At 60.4% G+C, this 17,923-nt stretch overlaps 1 protein-coding gene across 1 annotated transcript; it reads left to right on the top strand.

The window, feature by feature from the left end:
• Positions 1 to 4,674: 4,674 nt before the first annotated feature.
• TGM2 (transglutaminase 2) lies at positions 4,675 to 17,501 on the top strand. Its single transcript, XM_064391548.1, has 13 exons — positions 4,675 to 4,807; positions 7,117 to 7,296; positions 9,454 to 9,696; positions 10,755 to 10,873; positions 11,651 to 11,779; positions 12,223 to 12,403; positions 13,328 to 13,463; positions 13,574 to 13,677; positions 13,800 to 14,039; positions 14,172 to 14,444; positions 15,971 to 16,131; positions 16,353 to 16,489; positions 16,773 to 17,501. Exons 1-13 carry the CDS (start codon positions 4,798 to 4,800, stop codon positions 16,927 to 16,929), a joined length of 2,070 nt encoding a protein of 689 aa, XP_064247618.1. The 5' UTR covers positions 4,675 to 4,797; the 3' UTR covers positions 16,930 to 17,501.
• The last annotated feature ends 422 nt before the right edge of the window (positions 17,502 to 17,923 follow it).

Here is a 17,923-nt window from a genome sequence, read left to right as displayed (position 1 = left end):
CAAGCTGGGGGCTTGGTCCATGCCACAGTGGGAACTGTCTTGCCTGGATTTGTCCTCCTGGGTGACAGCCAGGGTCTGGTTTCAGCAGGTAAACACAGAGGCAGCTCTGGGTGCAAGAGGGAGCTGAGCTGTGGGACAAGGACACCAGCTCAGTCCTGGCTTTGGGACGTGGCTGCAAGCAGAGGTATCCCAGAGAAGCTTCATTATCTCCAAGTGCCTGCTCTGGCAGACCAAAAAGAGGTCTTGCCTGTCACTGAGCTGGGGTTGCTGGTGCTCTGTGGAGCTGCAGGATAGCCATAAGAAATAGAAAACCAAAGAAATCAGTGATAGCAGAGGAAAACAGGAAGGGTGAAGGGTAACGCCAAAGGGTAGAGCTCCAAGGGCTGGACATAACTCAATCTGATCTAAGCTGGCCAGGGAAAGGCCAACCCAGCTGCATTCCAAAATCCCAGCTGTGCTGCATCCCGAGGGATGGATGGAAAACTGGCAAAGGCCAGTGCTTGCTCTGCTGCCTGCAGACACCCACCCTGGGAAGACAATGGCAGGACACAGGTGACCTGCAGGGGGGACACACGGCTCCTGTGCTAGCCCTGGGGGTACCACCCACCTTCAGGCATTAAATCTGGACGTGTGAACTCACAGAGCAGCACAAACACTCTGTGCACCATGTGGGGAGCACAGATCCTTCTTGTTTCCCCCTGCAGACCCGCTGGAGCCCGCAAGCTGTGAGGTGGTGAGGGATTACCGGGGAGTGGTGCCCTGGGGGAACAGGAGCCCTGGGGAGGAACGGCTGGGGGCGTTCCAGCAAACTGCTGGGAAATGACGGCCAGAGGCTGGAATTCAGTTTGCACCAGGTACGGCCAGATCACTCTGCAAAACATTGTGTTTGGCTCATGACTGCCCTGGCAGAGGACGGGAGCCCATCCTGCAGCACTGCAGCCCACTCTGGAGTGCTGGGGGACCCTGCCACAGTGGGACTGGCCTTGTCCCCATCCTGGGGCCACCAGCAAGGCAAGGTTTGGCACAGCTGGAGAGTCCACGCCCCTGCATGCAATGCTGTGTCCAACACAGGACCCAGCTCCCAGGGGCTTGCTTGGGACCCTGCCAGAGAAGCCCCAGCTTTCCTGCCCCCACCGTGCTTGCAGACCCAATAAACCCGGAGATGTTCAAGAGGGTTTTTTCCTCTAATTTATTTTAAATAAAAATACAGAGTGCCTAAAAACAAAGACAGTTACATAATGAATTCCTCCTGAGCCCTCCCAGCAGCGGGAGGGGTGCCTTGCTCCAGGACTCCCCAGAGAAGCTGGTTATCAGCTGCTGGCCGATCCCTCCAGGCCATGCTGCTCCAGGCTCCGCATTTTTCGGGAACAGCCTCTGGCTCAGCCGATGCCGTGAGCCGGAGCCAGAGCCCCGGGCAGCGTCCGACAGCCCCGCACATCCCTCCCCTGCTCCGCGGGCCAGGTCTGCCCTGTGCCCGCCGCACCGGAGCGCGCCACGCCTGCCTGGGGCCAGGTGGGAAAACAATCTGCTTTTCCTTAAAAAGCCACTTCTCCTCCCAAAGGACAGGCTGCAGTGCTTGGCCTGGCACAGCTGCCCGCAGGAACAAGCCCCCCTTTCTGCCGGCTCCGAGCCCCGCTGCGCTGAGCCAGAGCTGCCCGGGGCAGCCAGAGCCCCGGAGCCAGCGCGACCCGCCAGCCCCATCCTGCCTCCTGCACGCCCTCGGGGACCCCGGGCTGCCCCTGGGCTCTGCCCACCGCGAAAGCACTTTGGGAAGAACTTTCCATGCTCACAGGTCAGAGGTGTGAGAGGGGTGCTTGCTGCATCTTGCATGCCAGGATGCCCACAGAGCCCCCAGAGCTCCCTGCTAGTCCTGTCACCGTGGGCATAAAACACTTTTTGTCCTGAAGTCACATCCCCGCGGGGCCCCCCACAGACCCCCACCCCGGGGCGATGCCGGGCCCCCAGAGGAGCACAGAGGAGCCCGGCTTTGGGGGCTGCAGGAGCAGCGGCTGGGCTGAGGCTGAGCTTGGGGAGCACCCGGGGCGGGAGGCAGCGAGGGGATGGACAGAACTCCTGCAGCCGATTCACGGCTTAACAGGGCGACTCGGAGCAGACACTGCCCCTTTTCAGGGGTTGTTTATCTGCCGGCACAAGGGACTGAGTCAGGATGTGCGGGCCCTGGAGGGGCTGCAGCCGCCCGGCACACACCCAGCAGAGCAAACAGCGGCTCTGTCTGTGCGGGACAGCGGCAGCGAGCGGCGCTGCAGGGACCGGCTCGCTTTGAAGCAGCTCCAGGAGAGGGGCGGGGGCGCTGAAAGTCGCAATCCTGCACTGAACACCTTGAGCAAATGAGGAGTTATTCTGGGCTTCAGCAGTGCAAACACCCTCTTAATGCAACCCTGTCTTAGTAAGAAGGGTAAAAATAACACCAGCAGTGTGGCTGGCCTGCCACGGGCGGCATTTTCCAGTGCCTGGGCAGACAGATGCCTCCGCGGTACAAGGGGGTGAGTGAAGTGGGCACTAAAGCTGCAAACAAGGGAGGTTTCCTCTTGGTGAGGTGCTGGGACCGAGCCCAGAGCTCCCTGGATAGCCCCTGAGGGACAGCCTTGACTGGCCAGAGCCAGAGGGACAGCCCTGGGAGTCAGCCCCAGGGGACAGCCAGGCTCTTGTCTCCTGGTGCCAGAGGTGCCAGAGCAGGGACAGGTACTGTGAGTGCTTCCCACTCTGTGCTTGGCAGGAAACCGGACAGAAGATAATTCTGACAGCCTGCCCAGCACCAGACACCCCAGCTTGCCCAGTCCCACACACCCCTGCACCCCTCACAGCAGCAAACTGCTCGTGCTTCCAAGCCGAGTGAGAAATGGCTGCTCCCAGTTCCTCCCCTGCCGGCGGTGCTCTCCTGGCTGTTTGTCACACATTAACTCAAGTGTGCACCTCCGCTGCAGAGTGCATCCAGAGTTCACCCTGGTGCGGGAGGAAGAGCAGGCTTGTGCAGGCAGAGCCGAACCCAGCACGAGCCCAGACACACTGGGCACTCACCAGCGCCAGTGGCACAGGTTCCTGTGCCCAGGAGGCAGCCTTGGGAGCAAGGCCAGGGCGGGTGACACCAGCTGTGAGCTCCCATGGCCACCAGCCCTCCCCAGGTGTCACAGGGGGCAGGGGACAGCAATTGGTGTGGCCCTGATGCTCAGGGAGAGGGGCAGCCCATGGGACCCTTGGCCCCACTGACCCCTCCATCCATGGGAACTCAGCCCAGTGCTGCCCACGAGGACCAAGGGGTCTGGGAAGAGGGAGAGGGGTAATTCTCAGTGTCTCTTCTCAAATCTGAGCAAGGAGAGCAAGACCCCAGCATGAGAGTGGCACAGTGACAGGGCAGCACTGCCAGGCTGTTCCTCACCTTTCTGAGGTGAGGTGGCACTGCTGGGGTGAGGAGGGCCCTGCTGGCACAGGCTGTGCTCTTGGCAAAGGCCCCCTCCATGACCTGCACACCCCCAGCCCACACAGATCCATGGTGGAGCAGAACATGGGTTGTTTCCATTAAAACCAGCTGTCCCAAGCTTTCTCTCAGCAAGGATTTGCTGCTACTGCTCCAATATCCCTCCCCACCTCCCTTAAAGAACCTGATGGAGGATGGGACTCCCCCTGCATTGTGGGGCAGTGCTTCTGTAAGCCAGCCATGTGCCCCAGAGCAGGACACACCAGCAGCCCCCGCACGTGGGGCTTCTCCTGAACTCTGCCCTTGGCATGCTTGGACCTTACCAACTCTGCCAGTACCAAAAATCCCTTGGCAGAGCTGGACAAGGAATCCAGCTCACTGCACACCCTCCCGGTGCAGAGCCCTGATGTGCCTGAGCAGAGCACTGGCCACAGCTGGGGGCCCCTGCCAGGACCACCCCCAGTGTGGGGAGGGCAGAGCTCCTGATCCCCAAGAGCCCATGGAGGTGTGGGGTCTCAGCCCTGTGTCCCTGATGTCTTGGGTGACCCTCAGGACACACAGGGAGGGCTGGACATGCCCAGGTGGCACCACTGGAAAGACCCTGAGGCAGAAACCCCCAGGCAGGAGAGGGATGGCCAGCGTGTGGGGCAGGGACTTCCAGGGAAAGTGGTGGTCACTGCTGTGTGCACTCTTCCATGTCCCAGAGCAGCCAGCGCTGATTCCAGCACATCTGCTGTCCAGCAGAAAAGCTTTCACCACATTTCCCCCTCAGACTCCATCTCTCAGGGATGCAGCTCCGGGAAGGGGATGCAGTTCCCGACAAGAGCACCCCACCAGGACCGGCCAGGATGGGGACGCTGCCAGAGGAGGGAGCGAACTTTATAAGGAGAAAACAGTCCCGAGTCCTGGCACTTCGCTGAAAGCCGCACGGCCCCTCTCCGCCCCCTTGTTCTCCCTCCTCTGGATCGGCAGCGGGGCCATCTCCAACCCGAGGGCTGTGGGGTCCCGGGGGACTCCGGTGGTGCCAGCCCGGGGGCTCCGGGGCCTGCTGCTTTTCCTTTTTTTTTTTTTTTTTTTTTTTTTTTTTTTTGGGTGGTTGCTTTCAATAGGTGGGACCTAAACCCGCCCGTTTCCTGGAAACTTTGTGTTTTCCCTTTCTTCCCTCCGGCGGCCCGGCCGCGGGGAGCGGGGGGGTGCGCGGGGGGCGGGCGGATAAATGGGACGGGCGGTGGGGCCGGACCGAGGGTGGTGAGGGGCAGCTCCCGCGGCATCCGGACCGCGACAGGGACCGGCAGCACTGCCAGCGGCACCGGGACAGCACCGGGACAGCACCGGGACAGCACCGGGACAGCAGCGGCAGCATGGCCGAAGGTAGGAGCGCGGCGCGGACCCCGCAGGTGCCGGGCTCGGTCCCGAGCGGCCGCACCCGCCCGGTTCGATGCTCGGTGGCCCCGCACCGCTCCCTGCTCGCCCGGGGCTGCAGCCGCTCCCCGAGCACAAGCCCAGCAGGGTCTGTGAGGGGTCCACGCGGGTCTGTGCCCGTCCCTCCCTGCCCGCTCTCCCCGCTCGCGAGGAGCCCTAGGATGAAGTTTGGTGCTATTTAAAGCTTTCCCGGTAGAGCGGAGCAGGGCGGACAGCTGGGCCGGCAGCGTGTGCCCGGGTCCTGACAGGGCGAGGGGATTCCGGGAGGCTCAGGCAAGGAAAAGAGCTTCTGGGTTTGGGGAATGTTCGGGGCAGAGACACCCCCAGCTCCCACAGAGCTGTCCCCAGGGTCCCAGGGCACGCAGCCCTCTGGGTGAGACGGCAGCGCTGCTCTGCTGTGCACTGTGCCCCAGGCTGCCCTGGCTCCCGGCACTGCTGCAGCAACACCAACACAGATCCCTCGGGCCAGACACACAGACACACAGCTGAGCAGCTACAGAATCACAGCATTAACTAGCTTGGAAAAGACCTTTAAGAGCCTCGAGTCCAACCTATGACCTAACACCACCTTATCAACGAGACCCTGGCACTAAGTGCCACATCCAGTCTTTTTTTAAATACCTCCAGGGACAGAGGCTCCACCATCTATCTCCCTGGAATATATTCTAAAGCCCAATCACTCTTTCTGTGAAAAATTTTTTCCTAATGTCCAGCCTAAATTTCCCCTGGCACAGCTTTATGCTGTGTCCTCTTGTTCTGAGCACACTGGGCAGCTCCTGAGTGCCCAGGGTGCTGCTGCCACTTGCAGCACTGCAGCCCCCTTCCCACCCATCTCTTGGCACCCATTGGTTTGATCAGAGGCACCTCTTCTTTGAGAAATCTGCTTTTTGCTGAATCTGCTGGACATGAAAACCCCAGGGTGACTGGGACAAGGAGGAGCCCAGATCCTGTTCTCTGAACACACTTATTGGTTTTTGGGGTTTTTTTATTGTCAGCAAGCTTAACCATGTCAACCAAGCTCCATGTGAGCCGTGAGATTCCACTTGTACAGTCAGTGTTCCGTAGCACGGGGCTGTGCTGCTCACAGAGGGGCAGGCAGGGAGGGAAGGGCTTGTGTGTGCTCTGTCCCCACTCCACAGTTCCCATGGACTGGCTGTGGGGACCTTGCCCTCAGTTAGGGACCATTCAGGCAGCTCCCATTGTGCTGGGGACAGTGACAAGCCCACTGCCCATACTGAAGTCACCTTGCCCAGAGAGCCAGGAGCAGTGTTTTCACTTAGCTCTGGGAATGCTGAGCTCATGGGCTGCTCTTTCCATTTGGCACTGGTCCGAGGAGGGCTTGGTGCCTACCAGAGCTGGCACCAGGAGGGCATGGCCAAGGGGAGCCACGGCATGGGGCAGCAAGCCTCAGCTTGCCCACTGGTTGCCCACTGATCTCCCCAGTCCCTCGCTGGCACTGAGCTGCTGTGTGCTCCCTGCACAGAATGCTTGTGCTTATTCTGGTGATGAATACATCACTGCAGAGCAGGCAGGGGTCAGTGGCCTCAGGGGATGATGGACGATATCTCATGGCTCCAGCACAGTGCCCAGGGTGGCAGGGATGTGACTGCTGGTGTTCTGGCACACAGCCCTGCCTGGGCTGCGAGCAGAGCAGAGCAGCCTGTGTGTGTCTGGGGCATCAGACACCCTCTGCCACCAGATCTACACTTGCTCTCACCAATTTGTCAGCAGCTGCAGCACAGTAAAGCTGTTGGAGGCACAGGAACATCCTGGGCATTCCTGGGCTCACTGAGCATCAATGTTTGGGATGGGGGCACACAGAGAGCAGCCCCAGTGAAAGGCCCCCTGAGAGCAGAGCTGAGTGCTGGGCTTTGCCCTGGTGCTGGGTGCCACAGGCGTGGCACAGCTCTGGCAGCTCAGTGATACCCCGGGGGCAGCTCCACGGCACAGCACAGCGTGGAGCTGCATCAGGAGGGCAGAAAGGCCCTGTGAGCTTGGCTGCCAAAGCTGTGGCCCTGTCACAGCACACAAGGGGAGCCCAGCCCTCAGGGCGCTCCTGAAGGACGCTCAGAGCCCGGCACAGCTCCCTCCGGAGAGATGCTGTGCCCGGCACACGGGGAGCACAGCGCAGCGCGGGTGGGGAGGCTCAGAGCAAGGTCCCAACCCAGGGCTCGGCGCGGGCACAGCCAGCCCTCCTTCCCGGGACACCGGGACACCGTGATGCAGGGTCAGAGCTGTTCCTGCCACTGCCTTCGCAGATCTGGTGCTGGAGACGTGGGACCTGCACTGCGACCGCAACGGGCGGGAGCACCGCACGGCGGAGCTGGGCTGTCGGCAGCTGGTGCTGCGCCGGGGACAGCCCTTCTCCATCACCCTGCGCTTCTCGGGCCGCCCCTACGAGGAGGGCGTGGACAAGCTCTCCTTCAACGTCCAGACCGGTGAGTGGGACATTTTTTTGTCGCGAGGGAGGGCTGTGTGGGTGTCACCACCCTCTGTCCCTGCCCCCGAGCTCACCTGTGCTGCCACGGGGGCTGTGCCACGGCACCGGCCCCGTGTCACACAGTCCCTGTTCCTCGCCTGGCAGGGGCTGGTGCTGTGCACAGCTTTTATATCACAACAAGAAAAAAAAAGGTGGAAACTCATCTCCTTAATGAGGGAGGAAGAGAAGTGATAAATAAAGCAAAAAACCACCAGCACCATCACCTCCTCCCTCTCCTCCTCCTCCTCCCAGGGCTGAGCCAGACTAAGAGCATGCCAGGGCTGCCAGCTCACACCTTGGCTGAGGCCAGGATCCTGCCCAACCCTCCTGCCCCTCTCAGAAACACCAGCACAGTGGATCTTTTCAGCCAGAGGCATCACAGCGTTTCTGCTGATGGGATTTACACCCAGCCCTGCTGTCCTCTCAGACATCCCAGGGGGGGATTTGCTCAGGAAACACAAACTCTGGAGAAAGGAAATGTTCCCACGGAGCTCCCCCAGCGCAGCCCCCGGGCCGGGGCCGGGCTGGGCTCTTGCTGTCACAGCCAGGGCTGGGTGCAGCCGCCGGGAGGAAACTATTTCTCAGGCAGGAGTTATTTTGGGGCTGAAGCACCATGCTGAGTCAACCCGGCCAGAATTCAAAGTAAAACTGCACCCAAGTTTCCTCGCAGAGCAAAACTCTCCTTTTTCCATCCCAAAAGCTCTGGTGACAAAACAAAACCCAGCACCACCTCCCAGCTGGACGCTGCACCAGCAGCTCCCTCGGTGCCCTAGCAGCCCCATGGCCGTGCTGCAGCCAGGCAGTCCCGGGCTGGTTTTTGGGAGTAGCCACAGGCACAGCCTCAGGCACAGCCTGCCAGGCCAGGCACAGGCTGGCAGAGGCTCCTCTGGGCTGCAGCCCAGCCCCAGCGCTGCAGAAAGAGGGCAAAGGTGCTTTGGTGCTCGCAGAGGCACGCGGCAGTGCCACCCCAGCGGCAGCACATCCCTCCCTGGCAGGGACCTGCCAAGGCAGGGAGTGCCAGAGCTGTCCCTCAATTGGGACAGCAAAGCCACCGAGCTCGTGTGCTGCCTCTCACAAGAAAGGGAAGAAAGAGTAGAGGGAAAACAGAGCTTATATTTGCAGTAGCCGTGCTGGCAGAGCCCCGTGCAGGAGTCCAGGGGGATGCTGTGGGCTCTGGAGGCAGCAGCAGCAGCAGGAGGAGGAGGAGGAGGAGGAGGAGGTGGAGGCAGGCTCCTGTGCCTGCCCAGCCCAGGCAGCGCCGGGCTGGCTCTTGCCCAAGGGACGCCGTGAACTCAGCCCAGCCTCCCCGAGAGGAGAAATTGTGTCACTACCATGAGTTCACGAGTATTTTTGGTGACTGGCCTGTGGGCGAGGGCTGGCGGGGGACCAGGCGGGGCTGTGCTGGGGCGGGGAGAGGGGACAGCGGTGGCACCGCTGCCCGGCTGCCGGCCAGGGAGCCGCGGGGCCGGGCCGGGCCGGGCCGGGCTGCGGGGAGCGGCTCTGGAGCCGGCTCAGCGCAGGTGGCTTGGCCACGGCTGCAGCTTGGAGGGGCAGCAAGGATCACGCTGTCCCAGGCTCGGCGCTTTGGCCACTGAGGTCATCCCTGACCCCGGGATGTTCGCAGCAACGCCTGAGGCTGCACGCACCGGCTGCGGCAGGCGGGGACGGGGTCCGGGGCTCAGGGGTCCGGGGCTCAGGGGGTCCGGGGCTCAGGGGTCCGGGGCTCAGGGGGTCCGGGGCTCAGGGGGTCCGGGGCTCACGGCCGGGCTCTGCCAGACCCCGTGCCGTGGCTGCGGGGACTCAGGAGCGGCTGCATCTGAGAACAGAGAGCTGGCCCCGGGCTGAGCACCAGGCAAGCCTCCCTGTGCTCTGCTGGCACCCCCAGGGCGAGTCTGTCCTTCCCAAATAGTGAGAGAAATGCCTCAGCTCCCCTCAGCTGGGCTGCCCTGTGCCCTCAGTATCTGACAGACTGTGTGGTGAATGCTCCCAGCCTGTGAGAGCCAAGATCCAGGCAGCTGCCACAGGGCAGGGAGCTTGGAGCAGATCCCCTTGGTGCAGCCTCCACGGCATGGGGCTCCCAGGGGCTCTGGAGCACTGACCTACTCCTTCCTGACAGGGCCCTGCCCCAGTGAGACCTCGGGGACCAGCTCCCACTTTGTCGTGACTGACTGCCCGGAGGAGTCGTGCTGGAGCGCCGTGATCCAGCAGCAGGACGGGGAGTCCCTTTCTGTGTCACTCTGCTCCCCGCCCGACGCTCGCATCGGCCGCTACAGCATCACCCTGGAGACCTGCACCGACTACCAGGGCTCCAGCTACCAAATCGGGGACTTCGTCCTGCTCTTCAACCCCTGGCACCCAGGTGAGGCTTCCACCTCTCTGAGTCCAGGGGTTCCGAGGCTCAGACAAGCACAAGATGCTCCCCAGGTACCCCCTACACACAGGTCTCATCCCAGTGCAGATCCCCGGTGTCCCAAGCCCTGCTCTGAATGCTCACTTTGCTTCCATCTCCACACAATCCCTGCAGCAGGTCGGGGCCAGGAGCACCATCCCCACCCTACAACACACACAGCCCCTTTGCCACCACCCCAAACACCCAATGGCTGCCCCCACCACCACTCTGCTGCTGGGGTGAAGCCCTGGGCCGTCCCTGGCACCAGCAGGGGACAAGGGAAAAGCCTCTAAATGTCCCTAATTGCCCCCAGTTGTCCCCACTTGCCCCCAGCTGTCCCTAATTGCCCCCACCAGGCCCATTCTCACCCATCCTCACCCAGGCACCCAGCTGTGGACTCAGTGACATGGATATCACTGGTGAAATTTGGGCAGCCAACCCAGAGGAGAGGTTCGATTCAGTGCTGTAAGGTTCAACAGCCCTGGGATTTTCCTCTCTCCATGTCCTTCCCCTGCCCTTGGACTGGCTGATTTCCTGGATCTCAAGCGTCCCACGCTGGATCTGCAGAGATAAGGGGCCATAGGAAGCTCTGCTCAGCCAGGGCTGTGCTGAGCACTGGGGGTGGACGTGTGGGTTTTTCCTTCTGCAAACATTTCCAGTAAATGTTGATTTCCACAGCAGTAGCTGCTGTGAGTGAAATGGCTTTGGCTGTGCTGAGCCAGCACACCCACTCCCACTGCTCACTGCACCCCCAGGGAGGTCTCCCCTGCTGAGAAAAGATCCATCTCCATTAAATAAAAGGGAGGAAAGACAGAGACATGAGAAAGAATGAAAAGCAAACCACAAACCCACTGAAATTTTCCCATCACTTTAAATCAACCTGGGCTGAAATCCCCCGGCAGCTTTTTAAGGCACGAGCAGTTCCAGCCCCTGGTGCCCCATTCCCCACTGGATCCATCCGCAGGGAGGGGGTCAGGCAGCTGGTTGTGCAGGGCAGAGCCCTGCCCCATCACCTGCTGTGCCCACAGAGGACACGGTTTTCATGCGTGACGAGAACGAGCGACGTGAGTACGTGCTGTCCCAGGACGGGCTGATCTACCAGGGCACCTGTGATTACATCTTCTCCATCCCCTGGAACTTCGGCCAGGTGAGCAGGCAAGGCCCCTGGGGCCCTTGGGACCCCTGGCCATGCAGCTCTGGTGCTGCAGGACACAGGGACTGTGCCACGTGTGTGCCCCTCACAAACGTGCACCCCAAATGCTGTCAGCACCTTGGAGCCCAGCCATGGGTCAAAGAAACAGGAATCTCATTTCCAAGAGGGAATGTGCTGACTTCAAGGCATGCCAAGGCAAGGGGAGTGTTTCCCCCTGGCTCCTGGGGGCCCCTTGGCCATGTGTCCCTAATCTGGGTGGCCCTGCTGTGCTGGGAGCTGGTGCCTGATAAGAAATTCCTGGGCACTGTGCCAGGGGCACCGATAAGGAGGTGCTCACACCCCGAGCTGCACCCCCAGGGCTTGCCCAGCCACCCTCCCTGAGCAAAGGGCTGGGGGCCCGCAGCAGTGGGGGTGCCCATGGCCTTCACAGGATCCACACCTCAATTCAAGGAAGGGCTGTGACTCAGCCGTGATGGGAAATAGATTTTCCAGGAGGTCAGCTCCGTGCCCTGACCCCTGTGTGGTTGCAGGAAACCAGATCCAGCCCTAAGTACATAGGCAGGAGGTCACCCACAGGCTTCAAAGGCTGAGTGGGGACAGTGGGAACATCACCCAGAGGATGCTGGCCAGGGAGGGGACCCTGAGGAGGTGTGAGCCCTGCACCCAGCAGTTCTGCTGGCACGGGCATCACAGGGAGCCAGAGAGGGAGGGCAGAGGCAGCAGAGCCCCCGTGGGGACCTCACACAGCCTTTTCTCCCTGCTCTCCACCAGTTTGAGGATGAAGTCTTAGCCATCTGCCTCGACATGCTGGACATAAACCCCAAACACCTGAGGGACCAGGAGCGGGACTGCTCCCGCCGCAACGACCCCGTGTACATTGGCAGGGTGGTGAGCGCCATGGTGAGTCCGGGCTGCAGCCAGCACGGTGTGCCCAGCACCCCACGTTCCCTGGGCTGCAAACAGCCCCCAGCTACAGCTGTGCCAGACAGCATTTGCCATCCCCCCCCCAGTTTCACACCATTTTCCTTCTCTGGGGTGTTTCCTCTCTCTTTTACGTCCTTTCCCTGTTACTGCTCCTCTATGTGTGAGAGCTTTTTTAGAGGAAACAAAAGGCATGGATGGGCACAGATCGTTCCAGGGATAATCACTCCCAAATTCCCAGGCAGGAGGATGTGTTTCTAAAATTCATCCCTAATTAGCACCATGTCCACCTGCATCCCAGTGAGCTCTTGCATGGATACAGGATATTAATGTGGGTGACAGTGCATGTGAACGGGGCAAAGGCTTTTTCCCTCCCTCTCCAGCCTGTTCCTGCCCCTCCATGCTCCCCTTTTCCTGCACAGGTGAACTGCAATGACGAGGACCGGGGGGTGCTCTTTGGGAGGTGGGACAACCGCTACGAGGACGGGATGAGCCCCATGGCCTGGATTGGGAGCGTGGACATTCTCAAGAGGTGGAAGAAGTTTGGGTGCCAGCCAGTCAAGTACGGCCAGTGCTGGGTCTTTGCTGCTGTGGCGTGCACTGGTGAGAGCAGTGTCCCCTTCTCCACAGGACAGGGTCACCCATCTCCCCCATCTCCCACCCTAACCCCTGCCCCCATCCCCTCCTGGTGCTGCATCCAGAGGAAAGAGCTGCAATCAGCCTGAAATGATTCCTTTGCAATTAGCTCTCTATTACTCTAGTTTGTCAGGAAATAGAGGGAAAAAATGATACAAAAGGGCTCTGGTTTTTCAATCAGCACTGCCTCCCAGGCCAGGCAGCAAGGGAGGAACTGAGGCAGGCCAGGCTGAGGGAAGTGGCTGTAAGGCCAAGTTTGCAATAAAGTCACGAATCCACTAAGATCAAAATAATGTCATGGCCACCAGGGCAATCAGACTGGGGAAAAACTAAAGAACAATTCCAGACTTGCTGCTGCTGGGAAACACTCACATATGCTTGTGCAGCTTCGCCCCAAGAAAAGCACTGCCTGTGAGAGCATTGATGTGTCACAGACAGACAAGACCCTTTTTAGAGGAGAGAAATAGCAGAAAACTAAAGTGGATTTTCAGTGACTCGCAGAGTTTTATAGTCTTCCTTTGAAGCACTGTAACTGCCTCCCTGCTCCCTGGGGAGCTCCCTGTGCAGTGAAAGACAGCTGGGAGATGAAACCCAGGGTTCAGCACGGCTGCCCACACTCTACCTCCAAAGCTCTCACAGACGCTTTTTGTGCCTTTTTTTGCTGCAAAATCAAAACTGTCAGGCTGTCAGAGCAGGTGCCACCCATCCAGCTTGCCTGTGTGCTGTGGCTGCGGGAACTGTCTTCTCCTGGGGATCAGTCCCAGGCAAAGGGAAGGGCAGGAGTTGTTCAAACCTGGGGCTCCACGGGACACGAGCTGTGCAAACCTGGGGCTCTGTGGGATGGGAGTGGAGCAAACCTGGCCCTGTCTCACCCTGCCCTGCTCCCCACAGTCATGCGGTGCCTGGGAATCCCCAGCCGGGTGGTGACCAACTACAACTCAGCCCACGACACAAACGCCAACCTGACCATTGACCGCTACATCAACGAGAAGGGGGAGCAGGAGAGGCAATCCTGGGACAAGATCTGGTGAGCAGTGCAGCAGGACCTCAGCCTGCCCACCCCTGGCCTTCTTCTGCCCCTTCCCCAGAGCCCGGCTGGGGGAGGCTGAGGCTCCTACACGCTGCTTTCCCTCGCAGGAACTTCCACTGCTGGGTGGAGTCGTGGATGGCTCGCCCAGACCTGGCAGCTGGCTACGACGGGTGGCAGGTGCTGGACCCGACGCCTCAGGAGAAGAGTGAAGGTACAACGTGCTCCACACAGAAGCTCCATCCTCCTCACACCCCGGCACGGCTGGGTCGCCCCACCGCAGCCACCCCTCGTGGCTGAGCCCTGCAGTGGTGACAGTGGCTCTGCTCCGTGCAGGAGTTTACTGCTGCGGGCCAGCCCCCGTCAAAGCCATCAAAGAGGGGGACATGCTGCTCAAGTACGACATCCCCTTCATCTTCGCCGAGGTGAACGCCGACGTGGTGTACTGGGTGGTGCAGGGCGACGGGATGCAGAAGCAGAGCATCCGATCCTCAGACGTGGGGAAGTTCATCAGCACCAAGAGCATAGGCAGGGACAGCCGGGAGGACATCACCCACAACTACAAATACCCGGAGGGTATGGGGGGTTTCAGGGCAGGCACTCCAGGGAGGGATGTTGCTGCAGGAAGGCTGCAGGGCTCAGGGCACAGCAGCCCAGGCCAGGCCCTCCCCGTACTCCAGGGAATCACAGGGATTTTGTGCACCGCAGGGTCTGAGGAGGAGCGGGCAGTGTTTGAGAAGGCAGAGCTTCAGAAGAAATCCATCGGGGAGGAGGATGAGGGGCTGCACCTCCGGATCAAGGTGTCAGAGGGTGCAAACAAGGGCAGCGACTTCGATGTCTTCGCTGTCGTCAACAACAACACAGACGAGGAGCGTGTCTGCAGGGTGACGCTGTGCGCCCGCGCCGCCAGCCACAACGGCACCCTCGGGGCCCAGTGCGGCCTCACGGACCCAGAGGACATCGACATCGAGCCCAGGGCAGGTAAGGGACCCACTGCTGGTCAAGGAGATGCTCCACCAGGGCTGGGGTCAGGTCAGCCTGTGTTCAGCTGCTCGGTAGGCAATGCCATTTTGGGGCATCCTCTTTAGTTAATACCACTGTGGGTTTTTAATCTTTGTGAGAGGATGAGGAAATTGCTCAGGCAGAGGCTGGAAATGCGTTTGGAGCTGGACAAGCCACTGCTGCTGTAGCTGTCAGGCCAAGGGAGCAGGCTGGGCACACCCAGGCTGCCACCCCTAGGCACTCTGTGGCACTGGTCCGCATCCCTCCTGCTTTCCCTCAGACTTTGGGCTAGGCTGGGCTCTCTGGTGGGATCTTCCCACACCAGAGAGAGAGGAACTGGCCCAGCTCAGCGCTGAGTGCACGGTCCCAGGCTGGAGGAAGTGAGAAGCCCTGGGTTTCCTGGCCAGCAGCTCTCGGTGTCTCCGTGGGTGGGCGTTGGGCTGTCCTGGCTGTCCTGGCACGGCCCCCGAACCTCCCCAGCCCTGGTCACACGTGAACATCACCATCTGGTCATTAGACACGAGTTTGGGCTTACGTGAGTTTGCAGAGACCCTTCAGGGCTTGGAAAGGCCACACATCTGCTCTCCTGGAACAGCCAAGTGTTTACCCTGAGCCGAGCCCTGCTCCTCAGCAGCCCTTTTGCTCGGCGCTCTGCCAGGTGTTGAGCTGCTTTGCAGGAATGAGGAATGTGCTGGCTCTTGCCACCATGGAGGGGAGAGGGATGTGCCTCTGCTCATGCTGGCAGAAGCAGCAGCTGGTACTCGGAGCCTTTTGCAGGGCTGGATGTGGGAGTGGAGACATGCTGTGGCCTTTGGGGTACTTAACATTCCTGTGCAAAAGTTAACCCCACTACATTTTTTCCTGAAACATTAATTATGAACTCCTGAAACTTCTACCCTCAGCACCTGCCTCAGAATACAGACCCCAGGACTTCCCAGACTGCATTCTTTAGGGCACCCCAGCACTTTGTGCCAGTATGGGAAGCCAGGCTTGTTCCTCTCCCCTCAGTCTCAGCTGATGCTACAGCACTTCAAATCTTGCCTCATGAATGTCAGGCTCTGTTTCTCATGGCCACAGCCACTCTGGGCTCCTTGTTCCAGGCAGTTCTGCAGCTGATTGCTTTCAGCCTCCTTCCCCCAGACAGCCCCATCCCTGAAGGACTTTCAATAAACAAGGCTGAGGGCTGAGTGAGGGCAGCTGCCAGGGACCAGGCTGCCTCCAGTGCCCACACTGGCTGCCAGGGGCTGCCACTCTGGACCCTGGTGCAGGCATCACTCTGGAGTCTTGCCCCAGGACATGGCTCCTTCCCATCCCCTCACCCTGAACATCCCTTCAGCACTGGAACCCCAGCCCTACAGAAGCCCCAGCTCCCCCATCCTTGCCAGGCACCTGGAGAAGCTCCTGGGGAGCCCAACCCATGCCAGGGCAGCTGGGTGCCAGTGCAGGACTGTGGGTTCTGGGCTGGAGAAGCCATGGGTGCTGACCCCTGTCTGCTGCCCTTCCAGAGAAGAGGGTGCCTCTGCGCATCCTGTACGAAGAGTACAGGGACAAACTGACCCAGGACAACCTCATCAAGGTGGTGGCTCTCCTGAAGGACCACCAGACCGGCGACATCATCGTGTCTGTCAGGGACATTTATGTTGAGAATCCACCAATCAAGATCAGGGTAAGAGCCCAATGTCCCCTCCCAGGCAGGTTTGGGGGGAATGAGTTGCTGTGATCGTCTGGGGGTGACCCTGGGGCTTGGGCAGCAGGTCCTGCTTCACTGAGCAGGGCTGCATCCCCTGGGACCTGCATCCCTAAGGTCCTGCCTCAGCCCGGGGCAGGGGGAGCACCATGTCCCCCCAGGCTTGGTGGTGCTTGGGGTCCAACCTCTCCTACTTGCAGATTTTAGGAGAGCCAATGCAGAATCGGAAGCTGGTGGCCGAGATCAGCCTGGTGAACCCTCTGGCAGTGCCCCTGAACGGCTGCGTGTTCGTGGTGGAGGGCACGGGCCTCACCGAGGGGCAGCTGGTCAAGGAGCTGTAAGAGCTTGTCCCCCTTCACCTGGCTGGGATGCTGGGCGTGGTGTGGGGTGGATTTCTGTGTGTGGAGCCCCCAGGGAGGGCAGCCATGGGCACAGCAGGGCTGTGCTGGTCCTGTGGACTCAGAGCATCCTGACCTGGCTGGGGAAGGGTTTGGCCACCCTACAAGGGGTTTGCCAAAGTGCCAGCACTGTCCTGCAGCACCACAGGCCCTGGAGGGTGACAAGGGGCTCTGAGGGTGACAAGGGGCTCTGAGGGTGACAGTGGCTCTGCCCTCCCACAGTGAGGAGCCGGTGGAGCCGCAGGCAGAGGCCAAATTCCGGATGGATCTGATGCCGCGGCTGTCGGGGCTGCAGAAGCTGATGGTGGACTTTGAGAGTGACCAGCTGACGGGGGTCAAGGGCTACCGCAACGTCATCATCGCTCCGCAGCCCATGTGAGCAGCTGCCCTGGCCCCCAGCTGCACAGCCCTGCCTCGCTGGCCCTGCTGCTTTAGCCCGAGGTGTCCCAGGAGGGCGGCTGAGAGCCCAGGGATGCCAGCCTCTCCTCCCCGCGGGCACACAGGATAAAGGGCTGGGGAGCTCTGGGGGCTGCTGTGGCAGTCGCTCACTTCACTGCTGCTCTCGGTCTGTGGGCTGGAACATCCCTGTGCTGCCTGTCCCCCAGCACTGGGCACATCCCCGTGCCAGCCCCTCCTCTGTGCAGTGCTGGCAGTCCTGGCCCACAGAGCCATTTCCACAGAGGCAGCAGCAGAACGACCCCTCCAGCCCCTGCCATCATCATCCTCTGACTGCAGCTCCATAGAGAGAGATTTTATACTGTGAGCACAAAGCTGTCTATGCACCATATACCTATAAAAGAAATCTATAAATACTTGCTGCAAATAACCTGCTTGTGTACAGCCAGGCATTGGCTTCAATAACCATCCTGCCACTGCAGGGAGGGATGGGACATTACCTTGATATGAATCAACTATGCAAACACTGAATAAAAACTTTATTTTTCACTTTAAGAGCCAGACCTAGCTCTTCTTGCCTTTCATCTCCTCACAGCAGGACCCAGCAACGCCTTGCCCAGCATCCATGTGGGTGGGGGTGAGTTCTCCCAGCCCAGCACTGAGCTGGGGGTCATTGCCATGGCTGGCACTTATTGGCCCCCCTCTCTGCCCCAAATCAGCCTGGTCTGGTGTTCTCAGGTGCTCTACACTCAGCCCCCAGACACCTTCCCAGGTAATTCCTCCCCTCTCAGGAGTGGTTCCAGACTGTGCTCAGAGAACTGGAGAGAGAACACTACAAGTAATCAAACCAACAGGTCCTGCACACTGTGCCAGGCTCTGGGCAGGGCTGTCCACCCAGGCTGGGCCAGGGGAAGGGCAACTGGATCCTGCACAGGGATCTGGGAGGAGAGTGGGGACTTGTCTCACACCTGGAACTG

This window comes from Passer domesticus, chromosome 16, assembly GCF_036417665.1.
Source record: "Passer domesticus isolate bPasDom1 chromosome 16, bPasDom1.hap1, whole genome shotgun sequence".
Lineage (NCBI taxonomy): Eukaryota > Metazoa > Chordata > Aves > Passeriformes > Passeridae > Passer > Passer domesticus.
This window is presented reverse-complemented; position numbering and strand designations above follow the sequence as displayed.

Coding starts and splice junctions, on each gene's coding strand:
- TGM2 (XM_064391548.1), top strand. Junction 12,404..13,327: donor TGCTGCTGTGGCGTGCACTG/GTGAGAGCAGTG, acceptor TGCTCCCCACAG/TCATGCGGTGCCTGGGAATC. Junction 16,490..16,772: donor GGGCAGCTGGTCAAGGAGCT/GTAAGAGCTTGT, acceptor GCCCTCCCACAG/TGAGGAGCCGGTGGAGCCGC.